At 38.4% G+C, this 26,154-nt stretch overlaps 3 protein-coding genes across 5 annotated transcripts in view; 2 read left to right on the forward strand and 1 right to left on the reverse strand.

The window, feature by feature from the left end:
- Positions 1-193: 193 nt before the first annotated feature.
- FBXL12 (F-box and leucine rich repeat protein 12) lies at positions 194-6,062 on the reverse strand. Its single transcript, XM_007421408.4, has 3 exons — positions 5,925-6,062; positions 5,496-5,568; positions 194-2,724 (listed from the first exon to the last, which is right to left on the reverse strand). Exons 1-3 carry the CDS (start codon positions 6,023-6,025, stop codon positions 1,921-1,923), a joined length of 978 nt encoding a protein of 325 aa, XP_007421470.1. The 5' UTR covers positions 6,026-6,062; the 3' UTR covers positions 194-1,920.
- Positions 5,925-12,754, forward strand: UBL5 (ubiquitin like 5). 2 transcript variants are annotated; one of them, XM_007421410.4, is made up of 5 exons: positions 5,925-6,064; positions 6,725-6,816; positions 9,334-9,417; positions 10,893-10,930; positions 12,587-12,754. In XM_007421410.4, the coding sequence occupies exons 2-5, from the start codon at positions 6,761-6,763 to the stop codon at positions 12,628-12,630; spliced, it is 222 nt and encodes a 73-aa protein (XP_007421472.1). In that variant the 5' UTR covers positions 5,925-6,064; positions 6,725-6,760; the 3' UTR covers positions 12,631-12,754. The 2 variants fall into 2 exon arrangements, with proteins under 2 accessions (XP_007421472.1, XP_007421471.1); XM_007421409.3 differs by lacking the exon at positions 5,925-6,064 and adding an exon at positions 6,090-6,243.
- Positions 12,755-18,228: 5,474 nt separating this feature from the next.
- The window catches only part of PIN1 (peptidylprolyl cis/trans isomerase, NIMA-interacting 1), a 44,550-nt gene continuing 36,624 nt past the window's right edge, over positions 18,229-26,154 (forward strand). Inside the window, exon 1 of one of the 2 annotated variants that reach the window (XM_007421407.4) lies at positions 18,229-18,361. In XM_007421407.4, the coding sequence (XP_007421469.1) occupies positions 18,304-18,361 (58 nt within the window). In that variant the 5' untranslated portion in view covers positions 18,229-18,303. Of the gene's footprint in view, positions 18,362-21,012; positions 21,091-26,154 lie in introns of those variants that run through there. The other variant, XM_025171819.2, reaches the window with a different exon arrangement.

Here is a 26,154-nt window from a genome sequence, read left to right on the forward strand (position 1 = left end):
TTTCCCCACAACAACACCCCTGTGAGGTGAGTTGGGCTGAGAGAGAGAGAGACTGGCCCAAAGTCACCCAGCCAGCTTTCATGCCTAAGGAGGGACTAGAACTCATAGTCTCCAGCTTTCTAGCCTGGTGCCTTAAGCAAAACTAAAACCAACACCCTATATGGACATGTCCATGAAATCACTAGGAGTCCAGTTCAACTTGAAGGACTTTATTTTTTAAAAGTTAGTGACACAGCAGTCAGCAGTGAAAAGAAAGAATGAAGAAAGGCAAAGACAGTGTGAATATGGTACAAGCATGATACAACTAATGTGAAGATTTGGGGATTCATTCTGTTCAGTAAGCTTATGAATGCATAGTTTAATGTGTTCAAAATGAAAGCTGGAATCTAGAAGGAGATGTAAGAAAACCCAACTGTATCTGTGGTTCCCATCACCATTCAAGAACTACAAGAACAGAATAGTATAGCATCAGTTATTGCATGAAATCGTTGGACAAGATTATAGCTACTCATAGATTTTAATGGGAGAAAAGGGTTAAGAAATGCAGGAAATAAGAGTTCTGGTGGTATCTCTATGAATTTTTCCACCTCTGCTTGGCTCAATGTGTTCCAGGCACTGTCCACAACAGCCAAAGGCTGTTGGCTGTTTCTATCATCTGCTGGCAGTAACACTAATGAAAGCCAAGCTACTGAAATGGGGAAGCTGGATCAGTACTACAATGCTGCAAAGGTGGTTGGGAACAAAGAAAATGCAAGATGGGAAAACAAAAGGCATTTCATGGGTAATACAGCAAATATAGTTAATATAAAATGATGGCTCACTCTATTTGTTCTAATTTCAGGTCAGATAGTACAAGGGTCCACTTTTTCTTTAATCTGAGGATCACATTTGGCTTTTGAGTGAAATGCCCAGGCTGTATCCCAAAAGGTAGGTGAGACCAAGGGACCAGAACAGAAATTAAATCTAAATTTAAAGATAATTCAACACAATTTCATTACTTCCTAAGTATTGAATAACTTTTCCATTCTGTCACCTTAAGCCTAACCACACATTCCAACTTTTAGAGTGGGCTCTACAGGTTGCTCCCAAGACTTCTGCATGCACTTGAGACGTCAGGTACTACATGTATACCCTTTTTATGGAGCATTTGATGGGATATCCATAACATAACTCCTGTCTGGAAGCTAATCCATGTCCGAATTTATGGAAAAAATAATGTGGAATACAAACTTCAGATAATTTATTTTTAAAAACCCAAACTTCTTGTGCCAGATTTCAGGTAAATAGGCTGGTGTTTAAAAACAATAAAATGTGGGCAGTCTTGGCAGTCATGCACCAATTTTGTAGATATAACTTTTGTGCTTGTTAAAAGATATCAACTCTTTGAGTCATCCAGGAGGAGGAATGGACTCTATCAGAATAGAGGCTGTATCCTAGTTTAGATGTTCAGAGATTTGCTCAGTGCTTTTAAAATGGTACGTGTCCAATAACATCTTATGCCTGCAGTACACACATTCTTTTAATAGTTAATCTCTCCTACTCACTTTCTATGCCACAGTTTAGAACTTAGGACCCTCCTGGTATTTTTGGATACATTTTTCATTACGGTTCACAGCTGGCTGTACTAGCTGGAACTGATGGGAGTTGGAGGGGGGTATATCAAAAATTTGGAAGGCACTGGATTCTTTATGCTTGAATTATGTCAAAAGCAGGACATTTGCAGTACAAACATTGGCCATATAATTTGCACAACAATTAAACTAATGGCCTTTGAGATGTGATACTTGTTTTGTCTGATCTGTTCCATTTTTAGCCTACTACAAACATTTGGGCTGTAAGGATAAAAAGCTGCTGAGATGTATCCCTGAGCTGCCATCTTTTGACCTCTGAATAACATTCATGGGGAAAATTTGCTATTGTCTAAGATATTACACTGGAATCTGTGCAAGAGATGGTGTTTGCCACTATGCAGCTTGGCAAACCCATCTGGATCTTTTGGAGCATTTTGTCTTCAAAGTCTATCCTACTTAAATCAAGATGCTTCAGGCTGGGGAGTGACTGGCAAACAATTAAAATGGTTTCTGGAGAAAGTTGGCTGCAGTCTCTCAAACAAAGGCCCTCTAAGATTGGCAAACCACTTAAGCAAAGAAGACCTACATCTGTCAAAGAATTGCTCCTGAGATCTAAGTGGTGCAGTTGCTTCATGTGGCGCCCAATGAAGTGCATGGCTGAATCACCAGTGCTACACTGGAGCAAGGCAAGGTGCTCAAGGTCTTTCAGATGTGGTGCTACTGTCTGGATCCCCACATCTGTTACACGGTACACTTCTGAAAGGATAAGAGTCTTGAGAGTGCCCTGGGTGGCGATACTGAATAGGTGCTGGTTGGAAAAAGAAGGGACATTCCAGATTGCAAGTTCTTGGATTCTTGGGAAAGTGCAGATCTTGGAGGTCTCTGGCACTTGGAACCACACAAAAGGGATCTCGCAGTATCTCAGCTCCAGGGTGGTAAGAGAGGAGGGCATACAGTCATACTGGAGTGAACAGAGGTCTGTCTCCATCAAGCTCAACTGGTGGAGTTTGGGACATTGTTTGCCCAAAGCCTGCATCAGTGCTGAGGTAAGTACTTGCTTCCGAAAGGACAGGAGGGATCCTCGCAGCTTCAGAGTCCGCAAGCTGCCTCGGAGATAGTTCCGCAGAAGATGCCATAAGATCTTGGAGGATATCTAAAGGGAAGGGGGAAAAAACACATGAAATTGACAATAGGGAAAAATATGGGGATGCCTATAATTACTGAAAATTATAATTGGCACAGAAACAAACCTAAGCTGCAAACCTATGACTGCAAACCAGGTATGCTGGTTCAGTTCAGTGACACCTATTTCTAACATAGATGTGCTAGGATTAGGCTTGACAGCACCCAAATGTTTAGTCTAAACCTTGTTTGTATAACTTTTGAAATAAATGTGGGTCCCCTAAAATCTTTGAGAATTGTAGTTTAGCTAATGTGTGGGAAAATATTTTAGTTGGACAACACATCTAGTAATCACAGAATTACAGTTACTTGATAGTTAAGCTGGCTCATGATTATAGAGTAGACCTGTCTCATGATAGTTGCTGTAACTTTCTGACCACCATGCCCGGGAAAACATCCAGGTCTTTAAAGCTTTCTGAAAAGCCAGCAAGGTCAGGGCCAACCTAATCTCAGGGTGTATAATGTTCCAAATGGCAGGCACTCTGAAACAAAAGACCTGTTTCCTCAGTCCTGCCTAATGATGTTCTTTAATCAACATTATCTGGAACATGCCCCTCCTGTTGGACCTGATGGGGTGGGTAGAAACAATCTAGAGACAAAGGTAGTCCCATGAATAATCTGGCCCCATGCCATGAAGGGCTTTTTAGGTGACAACCAGACCTTGAATTGCACCCTAAACATATTGGGAGCCAATGCAGCTCATAAAGCAAAGGTACAACATGGATGTACTCAGGTATGCCCATGACTGCCTGTGTTGCCACATTCTGGCCAGTTGCAGCTTCTGGATGTTCTTCTAGGGCAGCACATAGCAACAGTCTATTTGGGTAGTGACCAAAGCATGAGTGGCCATGAGCAGTATCTCCCAATCCAGGAAAGTAAGCAATTGGCACACATAGTGAAGTTGTATAAAAGCCCTCCTGGCCAGAGCTGCCACCTGTTCCTCAGACAAGAACCGTACATCCAGGAAGACCTCCAAATTGTTTATCAGTTCTGTTTACGGTATTGCCACCCCATCCAGGGCTAAAGATAGAAAATCACAGAATCCAAGAGGCCCTAAAACCCCAAGCCATTCAGTTTTTATAGGGCTGAGCTGAAGCCTTCCCCATCTAGACACCCACAGGCTTCAACACTGAGACAGAACCCCCACAGCCTCACACAGATCTGATAATGGTATTGCATGATGTCCAAAGCCACATGCAGAAGCAAACATCTGCTTAATTCCCCCTTCCAGTTTTGGTTATATAGCTGGAAAGCAGGATGGCCACAAAATGAGCAGCTCCAGCAGTAATGATATTAGCTGAAAAATTCATATTCTTATATGTACAATAAAAATCCACCATCATGGTCCTTGCTCTTATGATGACATATACACTTAAAATTGTGCTAGTAATGCCTTTTAGAAACCCGAAGGACAGTTGACCAACAATATAAGACTATTTTAATGTACTATTTATCAAACTTATATAAGCCATAATTAAAGCAGACTCTCATTGGATTACAGTAATTCAGAGTAAGCATTAACCAAATTGAAACATCCCCAGTAGGAATTAAAAACAATAAATATACAAATAACATCAATAAATAAAAATCTAATAAAAATCAAACACTGGATATTCTATCATTCATCACAGGCCTCCAAAATACTTCCGTTTTCAAAAGTCTCCAGAAGGCCTAGAATCAACTTGATTTTCAGTGGGAGGTTATTCCAGATGTTTTAAACACTATTATCAGTGGCATCCATGTGATGTGTGTAATGTCAGTATCGGCCAAATGGCAAACAAAGCATTGCATTGCAAGCCCTGCCCCTTTTGAACATTCATGTGAAACTGATGCATGTACAAAAAGGATGGGGCTTGCCTTGCAATACCCCATTGGCCATCTTGCAGATTTTAATCTCTTGCGCAGACAGCATTGTACTCTAGTTTTAAGCATTATGAGTTTAGAAGTTTTTTGTCTGGTAAGCCTTTCTGCCTATGAATGTACCTAACTTTTATTTACTTGTAACAAAACCAGAATAAAATTATCTAAAATAAAACATAAATAAAACATTGCTTATAAAGTATGCTGCATTATGCAAATTAAAATAATACTATTCATACTGTCAGAAAAGCTACTGAATTACATCACTATAAAGATGTCTTTTCTCTCTTGCTCTCTCTCTTAAATTGGAGTATATCTTTTGTACTGCATCTGATCTGGGCCATCTACCCAAAAACATTTCAGAACAGAAACTATTTACAGTAATACCTCGGTTCACGAACGCTTCTGTTCACAAACACTTCGGTTCATGAACAGCACCGTTCGCAAAATGTTGCTTCCATTCGCGAACTCCGCATCGGGTGACGAACGTGACCCGCAGCCATTTTCCCTGCTGTGACACGTGGTCGTGGCTTCCTGTAGGGAGGGGGACTCTCCCTCCAAACAATAACCACCTCCCCACCCGCCTTCCTGTCCTCCACGCCAGAAGTCGCCTCAAGCAAGGTTAGCGTTCTCTCTCTTCGTACTGCACTGTACTGTACTTTGTTTCATATTTTTGTGGTTTTAAAAAAAAATACATATGGTTCAGAACAGATTAACCGTATTTACATTGAACCTTATGGGAAAATTTGATTCGGTTCACAACTAATTCAGTTCGCGACTAGAGACGTGGAACGAATTAAGTTCGTGAACTGAGGTACCACTGTATTTGGTAAATTTATATAGCCGCCCTTTTCGCATGTGACTATAGGCTAGCATTCTGACCCTGCAAGAAGAGAGGTCCACGTGTCGCCACAACAACTTGTCCCGCACCAAACGATGCCACCGCTTGCAGACTCTGCAGAAAGAAAAGGTTGATTAGCCTTTATTAGCAAACACTCATCTCCCCCAAAGGAAGAGATCAAGACGGCCCTGACGGTTTGCTTCCTCCTCCAGGCACTGGGCGAGAATCCGTCCGTCGCTTGCCCCTGGCGCGGGATCTTTTCATCGATACGTTATTTTGCGTCGTGACGAATTTAGCCCTCGCGCCACAGGCGCAGCGTCCGCACGAGGACATCAACCGCCATTCGACAAAGCGCTGCGCGCGGCTGATCCTACTGGGAATGCAGGACCACCCGACAGCGCTGTTGACGTTGAGAGGAGGAGGCGGGTTCCCATGGAAATTGGAGAGGGCGAGGCGGAGCCGACCCCTACCTGGCCACGCCTATTCGGTCACGCGGCGGCAGCGAGGCCAGAATCTGGAGCAGAAGAGAGTCCGGGAGAGCGGCGAGACTCGAGGGCGATAGCGCGGCCATTATTTATCACCGCGTTTCTCCGCGGCCTAATCTTCGGAGGTACAGTATAGAGGAGCGGCAATTGTTGGCGGAAGGGGTTGTACAACTTCCGTTTTCGGGGTGACCACCCACTTCCGGTTTGGCGGGCCTCGATTGTTTGTTCTCCGTGAGGGGTTGCGTATTCTGCTGAGGGGTTGTGGCCTCTTGGCTTTCCCACCCTCAAGGAAGCCTCTTCCGCGGTGAGGGTGGCTCGTGGGGAACGGGTTTCGAGTCGTGTTGGTGGTTAGGCCTAGTCGTTGAGGGCTTGAGGATGGCTGTGAGAATCGGGGAATTTTAAGTGCGTGGTAGGAGACGTTTCTTCGCGCCTGTGAACGCCTCCTGCACTGGGACTTTATTAGGCTTCTGTGTCTAAGTACGCAGTTGCTGAGGGAGAGTTTCAAGCTGTATACGTCACGTTAGACCAGTGTTTCTCAACCTTGGCAGCTTGAAGATGTGTCGACTTCAACTCCCAGAATTCCCCAGCCAGCCAGCATGGCTGGCAGGGGAATTCTGGGAGTTGCAGTCGACACATCTTCAAGTTGCCAAGGTTGAGAAACACTGCATTAGATAGTGGCTGTTAGCTTGGGAACTCCCTTTCCTCCCCTTGAAAATATGTTTTAACTATATTCAGTGCTTTACATCAGACTGGAAGACTTTTTTTTTTGACATTGTTTTGTTTAGTTTTCTAGCAGAGCCGAACGTGAAGCCGTGATCAAGATGATTGAAGTAGTTTGCAATGATCGGCTGGGCAAGAAAGTGAGAGTGAAGTGCAAGTATCCGACACTAAGGAAACCGCCTTTGGATGGCTTATTTTTCCCTTCTGTGTTTAGCTATCTTTTTGGCTGTGAAGCTACAAGAAAGGGATACTAGATAGGAAACATTTATTATGTGTACCATTTACTTGGGTGTGAATATAGGTTCAATAGATGCTTCCCCATTTTGCTTCTCTCTGATATTATGCATATTTGCCCAGACAAGCAGGGGAGACACAGGGAACTGTTGCTTTGACATCTTTTTCACTGCATAACCCACAGGATGAGATGGGAATCTTAAGAGTCTACAGGAGTCTTCAATTTGGAGATGAACATTTCGTTGTGCTATCAGCATGGGAAGTTGAGGGAGTGTTAGAATTCTTCATGGGGGTTGATGCATCCTTTATACTGTCCTTTCTTTGTGTGAATGGAGAGTGCAGTTGTGTTTTGGACTGCTACACTAGCATGAGTGGATTAAGAATGTAATATAATATAAATTAATATTTTATATGTATATATATGTATGTATATAGTACTGTGTGTGTATATATATGTATTTATTGTAAATATAGACTATATACACATACACACACTATTAATTTATATTATGTATATGAAAAATCTAGCAGCTTTCATAAAAAAAATCAATGAGTCCTGGCTCTGCTTTCCCTGTTTTCTGTCCCCTGGGGTTTGTTTTGTTTTTTGTTTTTTTACAAATACAAGTTTAAAAGAATATAAAATATAACAGATAAAAACCTCAAATATAAACAGTAAAGTACTGGCAGATAGTGAACAAATCTAAGATATCATGACTAATATATCTAATACATTATTTGAAAACTTATCTATTTTTAAATCAAAACATGTTTCTATTAAACTTTAGAGGAACTTGCTTAACCCAACTGAAGAAAATTGAAAAAAAAAAAAAGAGAAAAAGACTGTAGGTGATGAACAGTACTGTAAGATAACACTGTAAATTATATTTAGATTGTATATGAAGGTAGAATATAAACTCTACAACCTGAATTTTGGATATAGCACAATTCTATGTATAAAACTGAAGTGTAAAATGGTTTCCAAATGGAACTGAATTCTACATCATATTTACTTTTCAAATATGAAGTTATTCTAGCCATTGAAATCTGCTTCCACAGTTTGGTTAGTCATTCTTCCATTGAGGAATCAAAAGTCTTTTCCAGTTAAAAAAAAAAAAAAAAGTCTAAAATCATGGCAGCCATTGATAAATACAATGCCATTAAAGTATATTTTGAAAGAACGTATGATTGATCTTTTTCCTTTGAACTTCCCACTATTTCATCTCTATAACTATATTCAAATAGAGCATCCATTTAATCGTACATTCTTTGACTTGTTCAGATCTAGTTGTATTTCACTAATAAATTATGCCTAAAAAGTGTTCAGTATTCTTATAAGTTTTTTAAATTCAGTTGAGTTTCTCAGTATTCCCCCTTGATTCTGTAATTGTTTTGTTGCAGGGCTACTTATTTGAAAATATTGGAACCAGTTAAGTATACAAGAGCACTGTGTACTAAAAAAGAAACTCAAAAGATCTTTGTTCAGTTAATAAATCCAGTTCATTTGCAAAATATAAGGTTATATCCTAAGAAAACAAAACAAAAAACCCCCAAAACATGAAACTAGATATTTAGTATCATAATCATCTTTCCTGCTTGTGCAGGCTTAAAGCTGTAGTTTGTACTGTGGATATGTATTAGGTACCAAATATTTCATTTAACTCAGACCTCCTGATCTGACTCTGCTGGATAGAGCAACTGAGATTTAAATTTAAACTGAGATTGAGGAAGACTGGTCTAACCTTAGCCAAGGCTGCAAGGAAGAGCTTCTTCAAGATGCATGTCATCATCCTCATCTCAGGGAGTCCCATAGAGCCCACAGAGCTAGGATGGCTGCTTATTAAGAAGACCTCAGATCTGTTGGACTGCAGTTCCCACTTGGTGCAAGGGAGTGCATGAGAGGTGCTGCGTGGGTCATGGAGTGTGCACCTGTACAAGATAAATGCTAAGATACAAAGAAAAGCAACATCATGAGGATTATTTTAGATGTGGGTTCAGGAGAATGAATGAAAGCATTTAAAGTGTTTAAAGGGCATTAAAGAATTTGGATGGCTGGGGAAAGGATCCATAGGTAAAATCCTGTTTCTGTTTTTATGGCCAGATGTAAAAGTAAAGGGTTCTTTAAAGGCTTTAAAAAAGTGTTTTATGTCTGTGTGACTAAAAGTTATAATCTTGAGCTTTGGGATGTAGAGTAGCTTGTAACAGTCAATGTACATGCAAGTGTATTTGTTAATAGATTTGAAAGTGCAAGTAACAGGTCTTTTGGTTTCTGTGTGTGTAGGTTTGAGCAATATGTATCTGTGTCCAACCCCCATTTCATATGGTGCAAGGGGTTCAGTTGTTTGGGACAGGAAGATGTGTCATAAAAAATAGTTTGTTTAGTGCTTATGATATACAGGGCCCTATTTTCTCATTCATTTCTTTAACCAATATTACTGCTCAGCACTGATGATTGCATCAGGGACCTGAAGAAGCTTATTGCTGCCCAAACTGGTACTCGCTGGGACAAGATTGTTCTGAAGAAATGGTAAGTAGTCTCTCCAACTTATTCTAGAGCCACAACTCATGCTTTGAATACAAGAGTCCCTAGGCTTTGCACTTGTCAGGTCATCATGTATTATTAGTATTATTATTATTAACAATGTGAAATCACAGCTGCCAGTTCTTTAGCTGATGTTGGCCTTCATTCACATTGAGTTCTTCCCAAGAACCTAGAATGCTGTAATGAATCAGCATAGTATACATGTGGATCTAAGCAATGTGGCCTTTTGTAATTGACAGATGGAAATTTTCTTAATGCGCAGTATTTCTAAGTGCCATCCAACGTTTTTTGGAATGGTACCCAGTGTGCTGATAACCACCAGGACCACCACTGCTGGTTTATGCCACAATCTTTCAACTTTGATTTTCAGATCTTGATGCTTTGTGATCGTCTTCAGTTCTTTGTCTTCTGTTCTACTATCCCCTGGTATCACCACATCAATTATCCACACTTTCTTCTTTTCAACCACAGTTAAATCTGGTGTGTTATGTGCCAAGACCATATCAGTTTGTATTTGGAAATCCCACAATATTTTAACCTGCTCATTATTTTCTTCTTCTTCTCCTCCTCCTCCTCCTCCTCCTCCTATTATTATTCCGCTTTTATATAGAACTCAAGGCAGCAAACATACCTAATTTTCCTGCCTCCTATTTCCTCACAACAATTCTGTGAGGTGGGTTGGGCAGAGAGAAAGTGACTGGCTGGCCAGCTTTCATGCCTAAGGGAGGCCTAGAACTCACAGTCTCCTGGTTTCTAGGCCGGCACTTTAATCTCTACACCACACTGGCTCTGTATGTATGGCTTAAAATGCTGGGCAGATGTTATATTTTTGTTTCCTGATGAAATTATTGTATTGCTTTTCATCATAATGATTCTCAAAACAATCCACAATAATAATAGTATGATTAAAGTATTGATGATTAAACAAGAGTTTATCAACCAGTATGTTAATAAATTTATCAACCAGCAATGGCAAAAGAGAGAAAACAGAATGGTTACCAGTGATATGCTGTGCTGATTGATTTTACTTCACAATTAAGTCATAACAAAATAAAAAGATTTTTCTCTCCTACTTAAAAGGAAGAGAGGGAATAGCTCAAATTCCTCTCAGGGAAGTGATATCTAATAGCTTAGGAGGAAGCTGCTGCAGTCTCTAGTTGATGGAAATGGAACAAATTGTAACAAATCTTAGTGTCTGTGGTTCATATTGAAAGAGGAACCTTGAATTGTAACTAGCAACAGACTGGTAATCTATGTAAGTGTTTAAATTGATGAGCTCCTTTACTTTCTGGACTGGGACAAGTTTCTGATGGGCCCCACAGTACCAGTTCTATAATGACAATTGGCCCTTGATTTTATTGTGATGTACTTGTATTGACTGTGATAATTTTTTACTTAATTCTTACTGAACTATGTAAAAGCTACAGCTATCTTTTAAAATTCATATTTATATATTGTAGGTATACGATTTTCAAGGACCATGTGATGCTGGCAGACTGTATCCTTTAAATGATAACAATAATGAAGAGATTGGCCAGATGACTAGAGAAAGAAAATGTGACATTTTAAAAATTCTTTATAATTATCTCTGTCTTACTTGTATGCGTTGTTACTTTTTGGAAAGGCATTTAAGCTTTAGTAGAAGTCTAAATAACCATCCTGTGAATATAGTGAAACACAGAGGTATGCATGTTTTGATGTTGAAATATTCCAACCTCAGAATGTCTTGTTCAGTTGTCAAAACATCTGCTTCAAAATGCGGTACCTGCAGAGTTTTGCACAAGCCTAGATTTATGCATGTGTCACCTCTTTTGCGGGAGCTGCATTGGTTGCTGATTTGCTTCTGGGTCCAATTCAAGGTGCTGGTTATCACCTTTAAAGCCCTTCATGACTTAGGGCCAGGTTATTTGAAGGACCGCCTCACCCCAGTTACATCTACCTGGCCCACCAGAGCAGGGAGGCGGGATATGTTGTGGGTCCCTTCAATGAGGGAGGTACATCTAGTGGGACCAAAAAAGGGGCCTTCTCCGTGGTGGCTCCCTCCCTATGGAATATTCCCCGGGAGATCAGACTGGCCCCACCCTGATACTTTTTCAGAAGGCCCTGAAGACGTGGTTTTGTCAGCAGACCTGGCGACCCCAGGCTGATATGGAGCCAATCAAATGGTTAATTCGAATGTGTCGGTTGCTGCTGGGGGGGAGGGGGTTGGAGGATTTACTGGTTTTTTGTATTATGGGTTTTAATTCTGTAAACTTCCCAGAGTCAGTGTGTGTGAGCTGGGCAGCCATATAAATTTGTTTAATAAATAAATAAAATCTGTGCCATCAAAACATCCATTTCAAGTATACTGAAAGTGTTCTGGTTGCAAATTGACTGTTTTGCCCTTGTTTCTGAAGTTGGACCACTTCTGGCACATACGGGGCAGTCTGTTTTGAGATCAGAATGTTTCAGTCTTGAAATTAAAGGTGTTGAATTGTTTTGAGCACTAAATTTTGCAGATCAGGCATTTTTTTCACATATGTGAAACAGCTTTGTTCCAAGCATAAGCAACTTCTAAAATGTTCAAAATGAGGAATGTCATGAGGCTTTGTACTCAGCAGTTAAATTTGAAAGGTAAGGCTTTCTAGACTTCTGGCTCTTCCATTTCCAAGCCTTTTCCATTCAGTATGCTTCCTTTATGAGGTCAGAATCCTCAGCAGTGTAAATCTTTTATCAAGCCCTTGAGATATAAATTGTTTGAAGGACCTCTTATCCCCTTTTTGTCATTTTTAGGAGTTGCCTACCCTGTTGCTTGATCCCTGCATAATTCTTTTTCTCTGTCCCATCTTGCAAAGTTTGAATTTGGAAAGAAATTGAAGTAGTAGATCTTAATACTATTTGGCAAGCACACTATCATTCTTTGTCTCAAGAAAATAGAATTGGGCTTTAAATCTCTGAGTAACTGAAAAAAAAGTTGTTTTTGGCATTATAGAAATAGATATACGGTCATATTATAAATATATATGTTCGCATATATTTGGACAACTTTGACAGTATTTCCAAAGGATGGTCACTTTGACATGACATTATTTTCAAACTTAAAGGTCAAGCCTATTTATAATTACTAATCATGATTATTTTCTTGTAAAAATTCACCTTAACTCCTTACTTTCAGATGAAATCCATGATGGTATGAACCTGGAACTATATTATCAGTAATGTTTTGGTCATGATGTTGTGTTTCCTTGTTCTGAATTTCTCAGTCTATGGATGGGTTACTTTGTGGCTTGATGTTGAGTCAGGAATATTTTATCCTTGATGGCAATAAATCAAGAAACCTGTATTCAAACTCTGTTTTCATTTATTTGTATTTAATAAATGTGATTGACACATGTGCTCAGTGTTTCTTAAAACAGAAAAATGTTAACCATGGTGTTGGTGAATGTGACCTTGAAAATACAACTCTCAGGAGATAGCAAGAAGGGTTTTTTTCCCTCCATCATAGAGTTTTGTCTAGCTGACAATCCTGAAAAGGAATTAAACTTTCCATGGCTTGGTGTTACAAACTTGCAAAAAATTACCATCACTTGTTTTCAACATGACCTCCACATTTAGTGTCATTATGTTACTGAGTATTGTTTGTCCAATTATCTGAGGATGCACAATTCTTGGACAAATTCAGCAACCACTTATATACTATAGTTACTGTTGACACAATCTCTCTTCCAGGTAGTTCAGTCTTTTTTCTCTTCAAATAAACTAAAGGCATTCTCCTTAACCCTGATATGTGAGATTGATAGAGATTATGTAACTAAGTGCCAAGTAGAAGAGAAAGTAGCTGATTAAAAAAATGAAATAAATTCTATAGTGCTACTTCCTGGCTCAAGTGTTGAAGCATGTAGCTAAAGAAAATCTGTCTTCCCATTTTCTGGGAGTTAGATCAATCTCACAAGAGATAATTAAAACCAGTCTTAAGAAAGAAGTGTAAAAATGCCTCTTTATCTTTAAGTAGTAGCATGTAAAAACGGTATTGGAAGAATTATATAGTTCTGCTAATATCACAGACAGCGCAAAACAAAACAAACTTTTGGCCATAAAAAATGTTGGTTTGCCCCTAATTTAGAGGAACTCTACTATAGGCTCCAAATTGAGTAAAATCACACAATTTACTATGCAGAGATTATAAATGCCAGATACAGTAATCATAAGGAAAATCTTAAATGTTTGTTATCCTTTCAAAAATAGCCATTTTTTTTCCTGACAGTCCCCTCTGGCTCCACTCTTCCTTGACTCCCTCCAGATTATTGAAGATTCACTTAGTTAATTCTGAGGCTGTTGTGGATGTGGAAGGTGCCCTGTTTCTTTTCTCAGCTTCTGTTCCCAACTTCTTGCCCCTTTTCCTAGAGTTCTGACTCCTGGTTTTCAAAAGAACAAAAGCTCTTTAACCTGGAAAGGGAAGATTGGAGGGAATCTTTATTTGCTACCTATCCCAAGGTATGCAACTATTCCTCATGTAGATGTATTTTGGGGAAGTCTGAATTCTGGCAGCTGGTATGAGAAGTTAGTGAGGAAATTGCAGTCTTGTGAAAGCAGGCCAGCCACTCACCAATAGCTTATGTTTAATAGGAAAGAGAGGGCTGGCTGGTTCCTCTACCTCTCTGAGAGATGGAGCAGTGCCAGTTTCCATTTTAGTCTGGGTTTAGGTCTGGTACAGGAGAGAGACTGCTTTGGTCACTATGTGATGATCTTAGCTGAGAGAGAATCAGGAATGTAATTCTGTTCTCTTGGACCTTGGGAGCATTGGATGGTATCTTTCTGAACCAGCTGTCTCCATTGCATATATTGTATCCTGTGACTTGGCTAGTTATTTCTAGGAAGAGATGCTGGAGATTTTTGCTCTTTGGCAATGAAATCATTGAGTATTCAGGGCTCAACTGCATCCCATTTAATATTAAACTGCTGTGAGGTAATAAAGATGGAGATGACACTTAGCTTTATCTCACTTTTCATCTTGTATTGATGTAGCAGCAAATCTGTACACAGAGAAAAGATAATGCACTAGGGTCCCCTTTTGTGGAATGTCTCCCTGGAAAGGTATATCTAACACTTATATTGTCTTTTCAACAACATGCTAAGACATTCATTTCCTGGGCATTTTAAAATGTGATGATCTGGGATTTCCAGTGGAGGCATGGCAAATTAAACACATTTCTGACAGAATGGAGACAACCACCACTGCAAAGACTGAAGAACTGGCAAGTAGACTGGTTCTTCAGAATCTCTCTGGATAAGGAGAGGACAGGAGATCCCCACATATGCTCCAGATGGTTGCTCCTCGCAAGAAGGGATCAGCCATCATGCTCACATCTGTGGTGGAGCCTTTTAAAGGACACTGAGTTTGCTAACCTCATTTTCTAATCATTTTCAGAAATTGCTTATTTGTTATTCTAAGGCTATTAGAGACCTTTGGAATTACAAGTTTGAAAAGCCACCTGATGAGTTTACTTTTGTTTTTGAACAAAAGAAAAATTAACTAAGTTAAAGAATTTAAAGAACAGCAAAAAGCTAAATAAGATTTTGAACTAAGAAAGTTATAAACAAATTAAGGATCCAGACAACTTTGGAACATTGAGACTTTTACTATAAGGTTTTGGAAATAAATAAACAACATCTCCTTGGAACCAGAATGTTTTGTCTAAAGTCAAAACAGGAACTTGAGACTATGATTTTGAGAAATTGGACACTAGAGGGGACTAAAGATTCCAGGCAGAAAAGGAAAAAAAAAGTGTAAATGTCTTTGGTTTTCAGTTAGTGTGGGGATTTACGAAATGACACAAAATGCTGTAACATTAGAAATACTTCAGGAGATTTTCAAAGAATGGGGCCAGACATTAGTAGCAATAATATCAGAAATGTCAGCAATGATGTCTGCTTCTATGGATAGACTATGTCCAAAAGATGTTAAATCTGATGCAGAAATAGTAGAATCAGAAATACTGGATAATAAAAAAAAATGTGGATTACAAAATAGAGAAGGCAGTTAAAGTGGAATTACATATGATAAGCCAAGAGAATGACCCTGATAAGGACTTTTTACTGGATATACAAAAGAAGCTGGTTAAAGCTTTGAAAATCAAAGTGGAAATACAAATGACAAATCAAGACAATGACCTGGATAATGACTTTTTACTGGATTTACAAAAGGGGTGTTAAAGCCTTGAAGAAACCTCTGCAATGGGAAAAAGAAAAATGGAAGAGAGACCAAATTCTACGACAACATCCGAATGAATTAAAGATTAGGATTGTTAAAAGTAAAAGGAAGGAATATAAAGTTGGTTTGCTGACACCAGGACTGAAAATGTGATGATTTATGGATTTGCATATAGATAAGGGTTGGGTTATGGGAAGAAGAGGGTTATAGGGGGTGAAGAGTTATCAAATTTGTTTTTACTTGTGATAAAGATTGGAAGTCACTTCTTTACATATTTCTCTCTCTTCTTTTTCTTTCTTTGCACTTTTTATTCTTTTTCCGAGTTCAGTTTGTTGCTTTTACTACTGTAATTAAAACTTTAATAAAAACTATGAAAAAAATAAAATTTAATAATCTAGTTTCAATTTTAAATGTCTTCATTATATTGGGATAGTGATTTCATATATAATTTTATTTCTTCTACTATCTCTTAATTTACTGCTGTGCTTTTACTATTTTTATTTTAATAACTTACATTATGCTCATAAACTAATTACTGGATTTAAAATTACCCAATTAAGTAATATATCCACAGAAATTAATGAGACTGCAAAAAACCTGTTTACTCATCTGCCTAAACACAGGTATATTAATCATTTAGCATATTTCCCTTCTTTAAATGGGGATTGTTGAGAAAAACTAAGCCTTGGATTTACCAAAACATATTCTAATAGATGCTTGAGGAACATTCTTACTGATTACAGGGGAACGATGTACTGCATGCGGGTGTGTGGTTACTGCTGGGACTGACAACTGTATGCATATAGTGTATAACCTAACTTTAGAGGGCGGGTTTTAGACCAGTACTTATTAATATGTATTTCTGTATGCTTGACTCCCATTATTCTGGGTGGTTAAAACAGAAACAGAAAAATTGGAAACAATGCCACACTACCACAACAAATACACAGTAACCCATAAACATGGCAGCCTGTCACAAAAGATCACAAAAACAAATTCTGTAGTAGAACATGTTCTTTGCAACCAGACATTCTACGTTTAAGTCAAAAAGGCTTATTTATATACTTATTATTTGAATCAATTTATATGGCTACTAATTTCAAAACAGTAACCCTGGGTGGCTAACAGGGTTAAAACCTCAAAACTGAACAATGATATCTATATATAATGACAACTGAACAAAACATAAATCAGCAGATGACGCATCAATCTTACAACCTCCCAACCCCCTTGCCTGGGCAAACAGCCATGTTTTAAAAGCTTTTATGAAGTGCCCGCAGGGTCGGAGCCAACTGGATCTTGGAGAGGCAGGGTGTTCCTGAGTGTACGCACTGTGACAGAAAAGGCCCACTTCCTAGGCCCAGCCAGATGACATTTTTGATAGATGGGACCTGGTATTTCAGGTATTCAAGCAAGGAGAGATTTTTGTGAGCCTCTGCCAGGTACAGGCTACCCTTGGTTATGTGCAGCCCCAGTCCAGATCCATTTTTTTAGCCCATAGAACACTCCTCCTCCCCATCCATCCTGGTGCTGACAATCAGTATACTTCTTGTATTTTAGGGTTAGGGTGAATGAAGGATAGAAAAGTTTGCCTTTAAATCCTCTGAAAATAAAAAGAAGACATAGAATTAAGTTTGACAAGGGCTATGGATGAATATTTTCTGTATATTTCCATATTTTGCCATTTTTTTAACTTAACCTTATGATCAGTTGCATAGCATAAAGCACTTCAGTTTTTACTTACCAGAGACTTTTGTGTCAATGCACGAAATACTTCAATATTGCAGCCCTTGGGCTAATTACCTAGTCCTCCTATGGCACCTGTGACTTTAGTTTGAGATCACTGGACTATGCCATACTGGATTTAGGCAATTGATGTTCTTATTACCCAGCAGCATAGCAAATATCCTAGCATACAGACACACAGTTGCTGGTCATTCTTTGTCTCCCCATTTCAGGCCTCTTGTACCTCCCAAAGCCAAACCCTCTGGTTTTGAGGCAACCCTGCCCAAAGTAACCGGGCATTTTAGGCATGTGCAACAATATACTCACTCTTACGTGGTCCAAGCCCATATATGAGGGAGAGGTTGAGACTGCTTTTGTTAAAATGGGAGACTAAGCCTCCATGTAGTTTCAGGGTAGCAGGGCTGAGGATGATCTTTGCTAGACCCCCAATGTGGAAATGGTCTGACTCACACATCGCTTAAAAATTTACCCAGGAATGGAAGCTACATTGGCAATAGTACCACAGGCCCAGAGTCACAACAGAATAAGATGGTATATACATTCAATAATAAAAGATTTTGAGGATGGAGTCCAAAACGGGACTTTAAGAGCCTAGCCTTTTAAAGCCGACCCCACCCTCGCCCCGGTTCATCCTCCTTTCGACCTTCTGCCGCCACCACATCTTTCCTCTACCAATAGTTTCAATGAGACTCAGACAGCGGACGGGTCGGATACCCTCTCTCTGGGCGGGATTCCACCGCCGCCTTCTTTTCTTTTCTTTTTTTTTTACAAAGCCCGCCAATCGGAGCGAGGCTTCCCGTCTGAGCGGCCAATGGTGGGAGGAGTGCTGCTGTCGCGAGAGGGGCCGGTAGAGCTATAGAGCGCGTGCGGTGGCGGCGTTGCCAGGCGAAGTGGGCGTGGCTGGCTTTGCGCTTGCTGCCGTGAGAGGAGGAAAGATGGCGGAGGAGGAGAAGCTCCCCGCGGGCTGGGAGAAGCGCATGAGCCGCAGCTCCGGTACCGCCACGGAGGGAAGGGGCGGGGGTGGGTCTGTGGGCGTCCCGGGGGGTTGTATGTGCACGTCCCCGTCTGAAGCGGCGAGAGAGGGCCTGACGCACGTTGGGGGGGGCGGGGTCTATGAGGTCTTTTTGCCCGAGGGAGTGGCGGCCCTTTTCCTTTGGAAAGGAAGAGCTCCCGCGAAAAGAGGGTTGAAGACGGGGGAAAACCCCTGGTGTCGAACAGAGGCATTTGAGTTCTGGATGGAATGCTTTCTGAGGGGTATTCAGTAAGGCGTACGTGCTAGGGCGGGCTGCATGCCTGATGCCACGGCTCCTCCGAAAAACAGCGCAGGCTCTTGAAAACTGGTATATGTATGTCGCTTTTTCCTCTCTTCCCATTCTTTTTAAAATCTGTTCCCGTTTGTCTCAATATTCTTTAGCCCCCCCCCCCGCTTACTCCATCCTTTTTTTTACTCTCCCCATAGCTATTCCTTTCTTTGACGGTGTTTTAAAACAATAAACAATAAACTTCCAATTAATTTTACCATCGTTTTTCTTATTCGTTTCAATGAAATAAGCACCACCCCTACCTGCCTGTAAGGAATTTTACCCATAGGCCATTTCATTATGAACCTTGTAATTTCAGAACTAAAGTCCGAATTATACAAGTGAATGTTATTTGGCACGCTGTGTCTGTAAAGGTCCCAGTTAACATTTTCACCAGATACTGTGTATTGAAATAAGAGTTATACGCGTTTCTGGAGTGGGAGTGGGGAGGAGCTGCTCTGAAAATCATGGAAGGAGCCCTGATGAATCAGACGAAGGGTTCCTCCACTGCAGTAATCAGAATAGTAGCAATGGTGGCCATCCTGAAGCATTTAGGAAACAAATCAGCAGAACCTGAAGCTGTTCATTTATCTCTTTCCCACTATTCCCCCTCCCAAATATGCAAACGGTATCCAGCATTAATACATTTCTGAACATGGAAGTTCTCATTTATTTTAACAAAAAGACACAATATGTTCACTTTGAATTTGCCTAATCCCCTCCTAAAATTCTTGATGCTCTCTGTGTCTTTTAACTGAATTCCCTAGGTTAAGCATTTTGTGAAGCATTTACTTTTCTCTTGTAGCAATTTTCTATCATTGTGTGACCTCAAAATCTCGTTTTCTGAAAAACAGAAAATGCCCCTATTGATTTTCTCCATATATATCATTTTATAAAATTTTACAGTTATTCCTAACATCAATTGTCCTACTGCTGTTGCATAATGATTTAATTTACATTGAGTTCTCCACCATGATTGTATTTTTTGGATAGCTAGTTTTGATTTGTTACCTACCAAGCTGGCCTTATCCTGCTGGAGGATATGGTTTTATAAATGTATTGAATCTCATTTGCCATTTTCATGCCTGCTCAGCAGTTTGGAGGTATACTGTTTGAAGATTTCACTATGCTAAATAGTTGTCTTCTACAGATTAGTTATTTTATCTGTTACCTTGGTCTCAAGCCCACTTAAAACATGTGACAAACCTTTGGGAGACATTCATGATGCATCCTGGCCATTTATTCCTACTCTCAACTTCCTACTTAAACAATTTTTGATTAATAGGATTTATTCTCTTCTCACATAATTTATAGTCTCAGAAGCCTTTGGTAAATGAGTTTTTCATGCTTTTGGGGATTTCAATTGGCCACCCTATACATGTTTTCTAATCCTAATTGAATTCTAAAAGGTTTTAAGGCAAGATGTTCCTTTATAGAAGGTACACTGATTCTTGCTCAGCAAGGTGCTGTTTTTAGGTATTTAGTTCAGCCTTGAATTTTGATTTCAACCAATTTATCTTGAACAAACATTTTCTGGATCTATCATGTATTGTTTATATAAAAAGAAAAAAAGTATGCTACCTTTGGAATAGTGGCTACAACTATTCCAACTACATTGCATTAATAAATTTCTAGCCCAGTTTTCATCCAAGGAGTTAAAGGTGGAGGCAGGGTTCCTGCCTGTATCAGTTTATCTTGTTAACCACTCCACAAGAAGGTAGGCTAGTTTGAGAGATAGTCATCCATTTGATTCTGTAACTGGGTATAGATGGGAAGCTGGATCTTTCCAGTACTAGTTTGATGCTGTTTTAACTACAATATGCCATCTCAACTCAGACACTTGTGAGTTTTTAGTATGTCTGTTAAACTTAGAACCTAATTTTTTGTTACATTTATTTGATTTAATTCTTTCTCCTCTTAGAAAAATAAGACTTTGCTAACTATGCATTTTCTACAGTAATGGCAAATGCATTCAGCTGCTCTGTATTTTTGTTTAGTATTCCTTTCACTCCTGTCATCTAGTTGGGTAGCTATTCTGATTCTCCTTCCCCCACTTCTGATGGATCTAAAGATGTTGAAGTTTGAGGTTGCTTGCTGATTATTAATAAGCCAAATTTGCATTACTCAGAAAGATGCAGAGAGTAACTATTTGCCCAAAATTATTTAAATATTTGCAGAAATAGGAAAAATATTGAGAAAACAAATGGTAAAACCTCTCCCCAGACAGAAATAGCAAAGCTTACATGTATGTAGTCACATGAAAGAATAGGAAGGGTGAAGGACTACAGATCAAATCAGGAAGTAAAGAGCCATTCAGCCAAGCTACTTGTTCTCAGCAGGAGCTGTGTTCTTGGAGCATAAGGCAGGTTCATATTGAAGGAAGAAAACTCTGGTAAGAGATGGAGGATGAAAAAGGAAAAGGTAGGATGTAATGAAGATTTGTGGAGCACAAAATACTTAAAAAGAGAACTCAAGGGGATATCTATCCCCCTACCCCCAAATTAATGATGACTGAACATACCAATCAGCCCTATCTGTTGGAAAAGAGAAACAGGAAACAGAGAGCTGTTATGTCAAATACTGGATAAATAAAATTCTGAATAGGAGCACTCCATTCTGCAGCATTTTGCTGAAGGTCTTACTTAGGTTTTCAAATTATTCTGCTTTTTCATTTACTTTATAAAAAAGTCACATTTGTTTTTGCTGGGATTGGTATTTTGTTGTTGTTGTTCATCTTAGTTTTAGACTTCCACTTTTTAAAGGAAGCCTTTTTGTCTCATGACTGTTCATTAACCACAGTGACATCTTCTTAAACCTATATGTATCTCTTGTAGCTTATGACAGTTTGCATTCATTATGTTGTAAATAACCTTTTTTTTCTTTCAGAGAAATGGAAACTTCCTGCAGTAAGACTGCTTTGACTTGTGTTTTAACAAATACACTTCTTTTGAGATGGCCACTTTTGAAGTTAAATATGATCACACTGGGCTTTTCCTGCAGCTTTCATTTTATGAATTTGATAGCAAAATAATTTACATTCAGCACCAGGTCCATGACACCACTATGGCTAGAATTATAATTAGCTGTTGTGTAGCAATTAGCATATTTAGAAATGTCATGATTTATTTGTGACCATTTACCTTCATAGTCTGTGGGAGGAGGATAGCACCTAGGTTTACAGGATTTTTCTTTAACTGTCTAGTTCATTTTTCCCCATCTTATAATGGTTCGGGGTGGGAATATTGTACTGGGTAGGTAACATGATACTTAGGCTGGTATTTCTATCTTAATGTGATTCTGTAGAGGAAACATACGTATACAGCTGTACTACATTCTGTGTCCTTCCCTGTTTATATATACATTTGATATCTGAATATAATATCCCAAGAATGCTTCCTATTTTGCAAGATTTCTGTTATATATCTACCAAGTTCTCCTGTTTGGGTCAGAATCTTCTGGCACTATTGTATGAAAGCATATGTATTGTGTAAGTCAGGAATGCAAAATATGTGGCATCCCTCCTGTGACCTCCAGAGTGCATAGAATTAAAAAAATTGCCTCTTTTTTGAGTTTTGGAAGGGGGTTAAAGAGCAAAATGGTGATGTTAAAACCTCTAAAAATCAAGTTGTGTCCACCTAGTTTAGAACATAAAATCTGGCATGCCATAGAAAGCTTCCTGCAGCCTGCAAACCAATGGAAATTGTGCACTCCTGGTTTAGATGAACCATAATTCCTATTTTATTTGATTGTCATATATACAGTTATGCTTGTTGCCAGATTCTGCTCTATCTACATTTAAAATGGTTGAGCTATCCAGAGTTTTATATCCCACACTTTATATTGTATTTTCCTAAGAAATCAGGTTAAAAGCTGGTTGGAGGCTTTTTTTTTTTTAGTTCAGTACAATCTGATTCCATTACAGCTGAAGTATAGTTTAGCTTATTAAAAAAATATTTTTCAATATCTAACACCTTGATGAAATTGTCTTATTCACACACTGAGATTTTTTAGTTTTTCGCTGCCTCTGAGTGGGATAGGAAAGAATAAGCTTCAGCTATGTAACTTATTTTTTTAAAAAATATTTTATTGAGATTTTAAAGATACATATTTAAAAGTTAGAAATGAAAAAAAAATTGAAATACAAAATATAAAGAAAAGGAAAAGAAAAAGTGAGTTAAAGAAAAAGAAAAAAAAGATATGAAAAATAGATAACTTCCAATCTATCTCTGGTCTTAGGAATAATAAGGCTATCATAAGTGCTAGTTTTTAATACATTAAATAGGAATAATTCTTTGTCTAAATATATCTCATTATATTTATAATCTAATCTTCAAATCCCCATGTAAGCTTCACCCCACCTGCATTTTGCAAATAGTCCATCAATGGTTTCCATTCTTTAAAGTAGTAGTAGTTTGAGTTTTCTTTTAATAAGCAAGTCAGTTTGTTTTCTGCCATATCCATCAGTTTTAACAACCATTCATGTATTGTTGGTAGTGTCTGGGTTTTCCAAAATTGTGCATAAAGAAGTCTTGCTGTGGTAATCATGTATTGAATAATTCTAATAAGATGTTTTCCTATCTGAAAGTCCATTATCCCCAACAGGATAATTCTGGTTTAAATGGAATCTGTATTTGTAGAATGCTCTGCATCAACATTTGTATTTGAATCCAAAATTTCTTTGCAATTTTACATGTCCACCACATATGGTAAAATGACCCCTCTTGTTGGTTACATTTCCAACAAATGTTGGAAATTGTCCCATACATCCTTGATAGTCTTTGGGGTGTCATATACCATCGATACATCATTTTATAGAAATTTTCTTTCAAGGTATAACATAAAGTAACTTTTAATCCTTTAGACCACATATTTTCCCATTGCTGCATATGTATATTATGACCAATATTTTTTGCCCATTTAATCATGCATTCTTTAACTTGTTCTTCAACCATTTCTTCTCTCAACAATAATTTGTACATTTTTGCTATTAAATGTTCATCTGTTTCACATAATTGGATTTCAAATTCCAATTTATTCTGTTCAAATTCTTTTTTATCAATTTTAAATTTTTCTTTGTATTGCATATAGGAAAGCCATTGAAAGGTATATCCTTCTAAAACCAATTGTTCTTTTGATTTAATTTTGTATTATTTTTGTTCTTTTTCTAATAAGTCTTGTTATCTCATCCATTTATCTTTATCTCTTGTTTCAGTTCTATAGAAAGCTTCTTGCATAGAGGTCCACATCGGCATCTTAGGGCATAAAAGTGGTCTACATTTATTCCAAACTTTTAATAGAGATCTTCTAATATAGTGATTTTTAAAGTCCACATTAACTTTAACTTCATACCACAAATATCCATGCCATCCAAATCTCAAATCGTGGCCTTCCAAATTTAATAATTTTTCATTTCTCAAGGTGATCCATTCTTTAAGCCATACTAAACAGCAAGCTACATAGTACAATTTCAAATCGGGAAGACCCAAACCACTCTTTCTTTCACGTCTTGTAAAACTTTATATTTTATTCTTGGTTTTTTCCCTTGCCATATAAACTTAGAGATGTCATGTTGCCATTGTTTAAAAGGTGCTTCTGAAGTCAATATTGGAATTGTCTGGAAAAGATATAAAATTCGTGGCAAAATATTCATTTTAATCACCAATGTTCTTCCTAGTAATGACAATTGTAACATTTCAGCTATGTAACTAAGATGTTCAGAATGTAACTGTATCTTCAGTGTTATTAGGGCCCTACAAGCTCTCCTCCTATAGTTCGCAATAGTCACAGTCTTTGCATAAGAGAAAGCAAGTCATGCTGTAATCTAATCCCAGTCACAAACTGGACTGTGTTTTTAATTGTTCAGTCTGGAATTGCTGATGGATTTTCCTCACTATATTCCTAGAACTTTGTCCAGATCTCAACTGAGAAATAGCAAATTGCTGACTAATTCCTCAGTATAAGGAATCGTACCTAGAGACCTTCATGCTTTGTCATGAGCAGATAATTGTAGATGGTGTGGCTTTGAAAAACTTTATATATTCCATTGTTTCTCCAGGTGAACATGATTTCCAAAGAGTTAGGCATTCAGTGCATTGAGTATACCATCTAATTTTTGCTGGCTGGCTGATAATCATGCATAAATAATTTTGTTGATAATATGACATAGTCCCCATGCCTTTGGTAGCTTCTAACTTTGTTATTTGTTTTTCGTAAATACTTAAAAAAACTAAATAATGCATAATGAGCCTTGTTCTTAAGCTTTTAGCACTAATGGTGCAGCTTTGTTTTCTTGAGTTCTGTACCTTTGCCCGAACTATGCAGGCACATTTGTATGTTTTGGTTCCTTGCCTTTGGACTTCCTTGAGCTTGCACAATGAACTTCTCTCATAAATGTCCCTAAATATGTACGTGTGGTAGTATAAGAACTTGCCCAAAATTTATGAATTTATTCACGAGCAGTATATGAAGAATTAGAGTTTTTTATATTTATAAATGTGGGAAGAAAACAAAGCTGATACATTCATCAGTCCCTTGTTGGACCTCATAGCAACTTCTGAGAATCATGGAGGTGCTGCCTTCAAAAACATGATGTTGTATAGGTACTAGGATAAAATTATACATTGGAACAAGGCAAAATCATTGAGAAGTTGTTTCCCATATTCATTTCAAGATTTAAGGGAGAAGAAGCTAAGAATGTACTCCTTTAAAATGTATTTAGGATGGATTCCCTGTTTAAGTTGAATTTGTTTTTTGGAATGAACAGTTGGAAAATAGCAATACCTACAGAGATGAAAATGGTCCAAAATTGTGTCTGCTCTCTCCTCCCACAAATTCTGAGATCCATGGGCATTTATCTTCTGATTTCATGGATAAAGGCACGGTTCTTGGAATTTGGTTAAAGCTAGAGTGATCTTACGATATGACTTAGAATCTATAAGATTCTTTCAGGGAGATAATAAGATACAAAATTATTTGTATTATTTTGCTCTCTGCCTTTTCTCCTGCACTTCCTCCTGCAGGGAAAATAAATAACATTTCACTCAGCAGCTGAAGACACTGGCTTAAAGACCAGTAGTATTTGTGAAGGAGTTTCTTACTAAATAGTGCTACTGTTTTTATAGTTTCTAAGCTGGCTACTGTGATGTAATCTCATTTGGTTTACATTGCATATCTCCTGAAATGCTCTGGTACAAACCCTTTGAGTCCTGTAGATGTGTGCAAAATATGTCTTATCCAGAATGTTTCAAGCTCAAAACCACCATTTTGAATGTTTCAAATGCAGAATGAAACATCCCATGTGCCAGACTCCTTTTCTCATACTTGGGGCTTCATTCCACATACTTCATTCCACATTATGTGTGCTCCATCATTCCATGATTTTAAGTGGAGACTTGGAGAGGGTATTGATCATTAAAATAGCAGATACAGGCTCTTTCTCTGCTGCCGTTGACAATAGCTAGTTGAATGAAGGGCATGAAGAAGCTA

This window comes from Python bivittatus, unplaced genomic scaffold, assembly GCF_059951505.1.
Source record: "Python bivittatus isolate LINGU-HERP-01145 unplaced genomic scaffold, Pbiv_v1 ctg000220_np1212, whole genome shotgun sequence".
NCBI lineage: Eukaryota > Metazoa > Chordata > Lepidosauria > Squamata > Pythonidae > Python > Python bivittatus.